The 8,610-nt window shown below is 38.1% G+C and overlaps 1 protein-coding gene across 1 annotated transcript in view; it reads left to right on the top strand.

Moving 5' to 3' along the window:
* The first annotated feature begins 663 nt into the window (after positions 1-663).
* LOC110454153 (growth factor receptor-bound protein 2-like) overlaps positions 664-8,610 on the top strand; it is a 32,637-nt gene continuing 24,690 nt past the window's right edge. The window contains exons 1-2 of the mRNA XM_021503529.1: positions 664-759; positions 7,829-7,938. Coding sequence (XP_021359204.1) covers positions 682-759; positions 7,829-7,938 — 188 coding nt within the window. The 5' untranslated portion in view covers positions 664-681. The remainder of the gene's footprint in view (positions 760-7,828; positions 7,939-8,610) is intronic.

The following is an 8,610-nucleotide window of genomic DNA, read 5'->3' as shown; positions in this document are numbered from 1 at the left end:
GGGGGGATACATGAATGGCATACATATTTGAAATAACACCACTTCTTCATATTATGAACGGTGACTGTTTCGCGCATGCGTGCAGAAAAGTGAGCGCGTCACACGTCAGAATAGATTAATAATAGAAATGATTAAATTTTTAATTTAACTGTCGATAACTACCTCCACCTGTCGATAACTGCCCCTGTCATTAACGCCACCAAAACAATGATGTATCCCGCGATTCGTCACATGTAAGTTACGCTGATTGCATATCAGTGATGAAATAGAGTACGTTTCCCGACTTTTCCGAAATGCCATCATATAGGCTAATAACTTCCGCAAAACGGTAAACTGGAAAAACAAGTTTGAAGCTTAGACTGTCGATAACTGCCTCCATATTGCTCTATCATCTTTAGTATAATTAACAATCTCAAAAAGAATGAAAAATATATTATTTTCACAAGTTTCTTTATAGGCTATTTGTAACATCGCTGTTTTTAGGTTTGTCGGCGATAACACTGCTACGAAGGAATGCACATGGTATATTTTACGTATCTGAACGTGAAACTGGAGTAAAACAACCATTACTATCATTACTTCTTATCATGAGCGGAAGTTCCGAAACGTCATGTTCCAACATATCGAATTCGATTATCCCCCCTTAGAATATATTTCACTTCCGGAATTGAAGTTTTCAAGATGGAAGCTAAGGCACTGCATAACTTCGAACCGACGCACCCGGATGAACTGGGTTTCGAGAAAGGTGACACTCTTCTTGTAAGTATCAATAACAGTACTTTTGAATTTTTGCATTGATGATTGTTCAGATTAGTCATCAGGAACTTTAGAAGGTACAATAAACTCGCTACGCCTATATTCACGTAATGATGTAAATTTTGACTTCACTTCCTGAAATGCGGAACTGTCAAAGTTGCGATATAACAATAAAAACCATGTCAATGTTTTATAATCCTGCGAGTCAAGAGTCAAATAGTAACTTTTTTCCAATTTGATTCAGTTAATTTTTGAAAATTCATTTAATCAATATGAAACTTCGACATAATGTTTCTTATTCGTTATATATATATAATTACTGATATACAAGGTGCATAAACCCCATACATACAAAGTACATAAAACATATACATACCAGGTACAAAAAACCCATACATACGAGGTACATAAATCCCATACATACAAGGTACATAAACCCCATATATATATATACAAGGTACATAAACCCAATATATACAAGGTACATAAACCCCATATATATATATATATACAAGGTACATAAACCCCATTTATATATATATATATATATATATATACAAGGTACATAAACCCAATATATATATATTATATATACAAGGTACATAAACCCCATATATATATATATATATACAAGGTACATAAACCACATGCATACACTTGTACATAAACCACATACTAGTGCGAATTATTCTGACGTTTTATCAACTTTTTTTTATATCGGTCTGTCGTCGATTAACACCAGAACTCCGGCCCTCTATAATATGCGGGAAATAAGCGACCCGCGCCTGGGTGGTCTTCAAACTGATATTTTAGAAACAAATCGTCACTTTCACACACATGTCGTACATGGATCGAAAGATCTATTCTTTAAATTCTCAAAATAGGTACATCAACTTGGCTCTGTATCATAGCGTTCCAAATTCTGCTTTAGAAAATGGGACAGGAGTGAATGGTTAAATCTCAATTGCCAAAAAACCCAGCCCTCTGGAAACCATTGGTGTACCCTTAAATCACTGTTTGAACTTGAATGGAATACTTGGCAAAAACCTGTAGACAGTCATCATGCTGAGGAGAGACTGTGAACATGTGTGTGCAATGCTGAGCCTTGTACAAATTAAAACTATACAGGAGAAAGTCTATGCCACCTCTCTCCTCACTACAGCCTTAAAGGTGTCCAGGTCCTTACTGATCATGGCGACGCTGGGGGGCAGGAGGTTCCATAATGTGATGGTCCGGGGGATGAAGGAGTGTCTGTATGCATTGGTGGCCATGTGTGTGGGATGTAGAGTTTGTAGGAGTAGCTGTTCGTTGTGATAGTTGAGTAGGTGGGGTGGTAGGCGATGGGTACTGCTACACTGTGATGAAGTATTTTGTGCATAAAGATGATGTCCGTTGTTTTGCGTCTGTGTTCCAGTGTTTCCCTTTTTAGATCCTTGACCATTTGTGTTGTACTATCTGTGTCTGGTTTGTTGTAGTCGAGTGGTTTGTGGAGGACGAATTGATGCTCTGTGATGTATGTGGGTTCCATGCTGTGCTGCTTATTCTAATTTCGGTCTGACTAAGCTTTCATATGCTCTTTCCTTGACTTTTTGTGGGCAATGTTTTAGGTTCCTCCAAAACCCCTGAACCAATTTCAATGAAATTTTGCAGGGACCTTCCATGGACAAAGGTCAACAAAAATAGTGGCCAGTTTAGTCCTGAGGGGCGGGGCCAAAAAGGGTCAAATTGACTAAAATTTCAAAAATCTTCTTCTCAATAACCAGATATGGTAGAATCAAATACTCTTCATATATGGAAGGGTCTTAAGGTGCTTTACCAAAATTGTGAATTTCCTGACCCTGGGGTCTCACGTTTCCCCCTGGTGAGGGGGTAAACTTTACTATAGTTTATATAGGGAAATCACATTTTGAACCAACATTTGTTTAATTTCAATTGGAAGTAATTCATTTTGGGTTAGCATTATCAGTATTTGGTAGCAGTTTGATAGTATGCACATATGAGCCCTGACTGACCCCCAGGGGCTGATGGGTGGGGCAAAAAAGGGTTGAATTGACTGAAAATTCAAAAATCTTCTTCTCAAGACCCACATATGGTAGAATCAAATACTCTTCATAGATGGAAGGGTCTTAAGGCTTATGACCCTAGGGTCTCACATTTATCCCCTGGGGAAGGAGGGGGGGGGGGCCAAAAGTTATATGGTTTATAATGGCAAATGATACTTTGAATATTACATGTTGATAACTTGATAGGAATTATAACCTTGAGTTGACAGTTTGATACTTTGAAAATTTTGAGCCAGTCCTACCCCCAAGGGCTGTAGGGTGGGGCTCAAAGGAGTCAGTGTGCTAAAATTTCTTCATTTTCCTTGTTTAGAATCAGAGGTGCTAGTTTCAAATACTTTTTAGTCTGCAATCTGTATGCTAGATATTGAATAAGGTGGTTTTATGGTTTTTTTGTCACTTTGAATAATATTTCTGTTCATGTTAAAAACAAAATTCACTCTCTGTATACATATATCAGGTGACCGTTAAGGCCCATGGGCCTCTTGTTTAACTTTGAATTCCATTTACCAGGTGTCTGCCCAGTTAAATAATGTGTTGAGGTCTAGTTTTAGGTTGGTACGGTCTGCTGGTGTGTACACAGTCGTTTGTAAAGAGTCTGATGATTGAGTGGATGTTGTCAGTAATTTCGTTTATAAAGATGGGGAAGAGTGTAAGTCTGAGAACAGTTCCCTGTGGTACCCCTGGTTTACTAGTGATGATGCTGATGTTGTTTCCTATCTGCCAAAAATTTGTCAATCCACTGTTGTGTTGTTCTCTGTATCCTGTAGTAGTGTAGTTTGGTTGATAGGCATTGGTGTGCGACTTAATCGAAGGCCTTGGCAAAGTCTAGTATGGCAATGTCCGCTTGTGTCTTGTTGTTGTTGATGCACTTGATGATGTTGTCTGCAGTGATGAGGAATAGTTGAGTTCGTAGGAGCGTTTTTCTTCTGAAGCCATGTTGGTTTTCGTGTAGTATGTTCTGCTTGTCTAATGTCTAGATGGTTCATTATCTGCGATACTATGATGTGTTCAAGGATCTTCGAGAGTAAGCGAGACAGGTCTGTAGTTCTTGTTCTGTCGCCTTTCTTGTATATGGTTACGTTTTTTGCCTCTTTCCAGTCTGCAGGTATGGTTGCAGTGTCAATGGATTTCTGAAATAGTGTGGTGAGGTTATGTGATGTAATGGTTGAATTTTCCTTGAGGATGCGAATGGGGATTTTATCTGGTCCTGTAGCTTTCCTGGGGTTGAGTCGTTCTAGTGCCTTCTCTACGCCGCGTACACAGATGTTCTTCATTGTTAGGTATATTTGCTGTTCCCCTTGTCTGGTATTGATGTGGTGTCCTCTGTCGTGAATACTGAGGTAAACTGTCTGTTGAGTATGTCTGCTTTTTTCTGCGCTGGTGTCTGCGGTGTCTGCTATGATGCCGTCTGCCTTCAATGTGTTGATTCCTGTTGTGTCTTGTTTTCTTGCTTTGATGAATTTCCAAAATGATTTAGATGTGTTGGCTTTGTTGTTCCCCTCATGGAGTGAGTTGGCCACTTCACTTGCCCACAGTCATACATGGTAAAGTGATTTACACCAGATTAGCGAAAGAGTAAATACTACCTGTACCCAGTCTCTATATGGCTTCACAGTTGGAAGGACAAAAATGAAAAAGGACAGGTTACCTTCATCCCTGTGACATGCAGCACCAGCTATTACTTATTATTATGTGTGGTGCTGTTCAGTAAGTCATCTGTCTATTTATATTTTCTGACAACTTCCTAAGAGGCCTACAGTGCTAGGCTTATGGTATTTGTGTGATATGTAAGGGGTTTGTTTCCAAGTAACTAATTTACTTACTGGGATTTGAGATCATATGTACAATACATCATTCCCTTGGTAAAATATATACATATTTCAGAATTACTGTAACACCATGCTACCCTTGAATACTAATAATTTTATACAAAAAGGGTGAATAGTAGTTATTTATTTGACCAAAACCTATCTCTGTACCGGGGTAGCGAGTGGCAATGGTACACAGCTCTCTATCACTCTAGTCATGCTGCTCCGCTAGCCTTGCTACCCACCGCATGCATCTCTCTGTGTATATATAAGTGCCAGGCCTATTGAAGTGTTATGTATGTATACGCCGTGGTGTTACGTACACCAGACAGCCACATAAACTAACACTGCCCTACTGACCATTTCCCTATCACTGTTACGATAGATAGCCATGTGCACGACGACCAGACCACCCTCCATTGGTGGTGACAATGTTGAATTCAATGTTGATATATTATGGCCTTCAATAATCTACACAACATTCAAGCTTAGATATTATATACCTCTAGCTCTAGTCGTCTCCAGTATAAACCTATTAGTGTCAGCTTTTCCGTGCCTTAGTTTCAACGTGCTTCAGTCAGCTTAGCTCACTTGTATTTATTCGATGTAACCCAAGTGGTCAGATTAATCTGCATCTTCAGTACTTTTTATGTTGAATAGATGTAACTATAGCAAGATTTTTTCTGGCAAGGTCTACTTTCTCTTTCCATTACATGTAGGTTGAAGGCTTATTCATTTCAGAGCTTTAAGTTGACCCTTGACATTTAGCAATTTCAGAGATCAAATAATATTTCCCCTGAAATTTGGGGGGGGGGGGGGAAACACATCAAATATGCACCTATCCTTTCAAACCCAAGAGTAAAAGCTCCCTTTGGGAGGTCAGAAAAGATCCTCCCAAGGGTCTAGTAAAAGCCTTGAAGATTGTATAAATGAAAAACCTCAGTGTACTTAGGTCACATAGAGTGAAAAAAAATTAAACATCACATTTAGATTAACCAAGAGTCATAGAATGATAATATCTAGTGTATAGAAGGCTGTAGTAAATAGCTATAAAGTTTGTTTACATATACCTTGCCCTGCATTCATCATGTGCAATGGATGTCAAACCTGATTTTTGACAAATTTTTAATAACCAAGAAACTTCTTCCCTAAGGGGTAGAGTAATGAAGTTTTTCTGGGATAAATTACTACATGTACAAGCTTGTTCAAATAAGTTACCTTGACCAGGATGGTAGGGGACAAGTGTGCTAAAATCTTCAAACAATTTGCAATAGCTAAAATCTATAAGGCCTAGAATAACAAATTTTAGCCCACCATCATCTGATGATGGGCTTTTCAAATCACCCTTGGTCCGTCATCCGTCCTTTAACAATTCTTGTTATCGCTATTTCTCAGAAAGTAAAGGAGGGATATTTCTAAAATCAATATGAGGGTCCGACTTGATCTGTTGATGTGCATGTTTACTTTTCAGACTGATCGGATAAACAAAAATGGCCGACAGATGGCCATCTTGGATTTTGACAGTGAATGTTTGTTAATGCTATTTCTCATGAAGTTCTTGAGGAATCTTTCTCAAATTTGATATATTGATTTTCCTTGGTCTGTAGTCGTGCATGTTTACTTTTCAGACTGATCGGATAAACAAAATGGCCGACAGATGGCCATCTTGGATTTTGACAGTGAATGTTTGTTAACGCTATTTCTCATGAAGTTCTTGAGGGATCTTTCTCAAATTTGATATATTGATTTTCCTTGGTCTGTAGTTGTGCATGTTTACTTTTCAGACTGATCATGATCTGATGAACAAAATGGCCGACATACGACCATCTTGGAGTTTGAAATTGAATGTTTGTTATCACTATTTCTCATGTGGAAAATCTGGAGGGATCTTTCTCAGATTTGATATGTAAGTTCCCCTTGGTCTGTAGTTGTGCATGTTAACTTTTAAGACTGATTGGATAAACAAAATGGCTGACATGCTACCATGTTTGATTCTGACTGTGACTGTTTGTTATCACTACTTCTCAGGAAATTTCTGAGGGATCTTTCTCAGATTTGATATGTAGGTTCCCCTTGGTGCATGTTTGCTTTGATGAGTGAGTGGTCATAAAAACAAGATGGGCACAGGAAGTACTAATGTCAGTAATAATGAGATCTTTCTGATATTGAAATGATTGGATCTATTTAAAGAACTGTACCAGTAAATATGTGAAACGGTGCATTTACTGTTTACATGACTTGATCAAACAGATCAGAGAAAAGAAGAGAAAAGATCAAGCTGACATAAACTAATGAAGATGGTACAATGGTGGGCGCCAAGATCTGTCTGGGATCTCTTGTTTATGTATACATTAGGTAACAAAGATGTCTAAGTATGGGCGGATTGGTCTAGTGGTTAGCACTCCACCTTCCAAGCAGGCGGCCGGGGTTCGATTCCCGAAGTCGTTGTACGCATGAAATATTAGAGAAAGTGTTTTTCTCCTGTCCACACAACTCCAACAACCCAGGTGGAGTATAAAATGGTCTGGGGTGGGTGTTGCGGTATCTGTGCTGTAGCATTCAAGTGAGGTGGCACTATAAATGATACCGTTGGAAGCACGGTCCCACTACAAACAGAACACAATACATCTCAAGCACACACTCAGGCATACACACAAATGGAGATATTAGCCAGGTCACATAGGACTAGTAGTTAGTGCCTGATAAGGTAGCTCCTGCAAATTCCTCAAAAATTGAATTGATTAATGTATATGCTAATTGTATTGACTGTATAAAATTTTATATCTATGTACTGTAAAGCACTTTAGAGTGGCTTATGTTAGCTAGATAGGGTGCTATATCAAATGTTGTATATTTATTTATTTAAGTGTCCTATATAGCCTGTAGGGACAGGAGGTGTTAAGTGCTTTGTATAAATAAAGTTACCAGTATTCAAGGAAATGCGGTTAAACATTAAAATCTTCAATTGGTTCTTCTAAAGATCCACAGGGTTTTGTTTAATGGCCTGTAGCTTGTTGGTGTGAAATGCTAAATTGATCAACAGAAATGATATGTTTTGCTTGCTAGCTCTCATGATCAGGTTGGCTTTAATAAATTTGACATCATGCAATTAAACAGCATTGAGGAACAGGCAAGCAATACTGTTGGGCCTTTTGTATTGGTATAAATACTGATGACATGTTATTGTATTCATATTTACAGATAGTGGATAAACCATCTGAAGATGAGTGGTGGAAAGCTGTGCCATACAATAATCCATCAGAAAGAACCAAATTCGTCCCAATGAATTATATTCAAATGACACCACACAAGTAAGCTGTAATGTTATAATGATTGTCAGCACGTTGCTGTGACACAAGTAAGCTGTAATGTTATAATGATTGTTAGCACGTTGCTGTAACACAAGTAAGCTGTAACATTATAATGATTGTCAGCACGTTGCTGTGACACAAGTAAGCTGTAATGTTATAATGATTGTCAGCACGTTGCTGTGACACAAGTCAGCTGTAATATTATAATGATTGTCAGCACGTTGCTGTAACACAAGTAAGCTGTAGCATTATAATGATTGTCAGCACGTTGCTGTGACACAAGTAAGCTGCAATGTTATAATGATTGTCAGCATGTTGCTGTGACACAAGTCAGCTGTAATATTATAATGATTGTCAGCACGTTGCTGTAACACAAGTAAGCTGTAACATTATAATGATTGTCAGCACGTTGCTGTGACACAAGACGTTCCACAGCATTGAATAAAAATGAACCCTAGGAAGTTACATATTTACATATTTCTGTTCAATAAACAGGATAGAAGTTCTGTTTACTTTTTGTTCCACAATTTGATATTGCAAATGCTATTTGATAGTTCATTCTTGTCATTAAAAGCTAACTATTTGAAAAGTTCAGGCATCTATAATGATACTACATCACATACATCTATAATGATACTACATCACATACATCTATAATGATACTACATCACA

Source organism: Mizuhopecten yessoensis, unplaced genomic scaffold (assembly GCF_002113885.1).
Source record: "Mizuhopecten yessoensis strain PY_sf001 unplaced genomic scaffold, ASM211388v2 scaffold7695, whole genome shotgun sequence".
Lineage (NCBI taxonomy): Eukaryota > Metazoa > Mollusca > Bivalvia > Pectinida > Pectinidae > Mizuhopecten > Mizuhopecten yessoensis.
The sequence above is the reverse complement of the archived record's forward strand: the minus strand, read 5'-3'. Positions and strand labels throughout refer to the sequence as shown.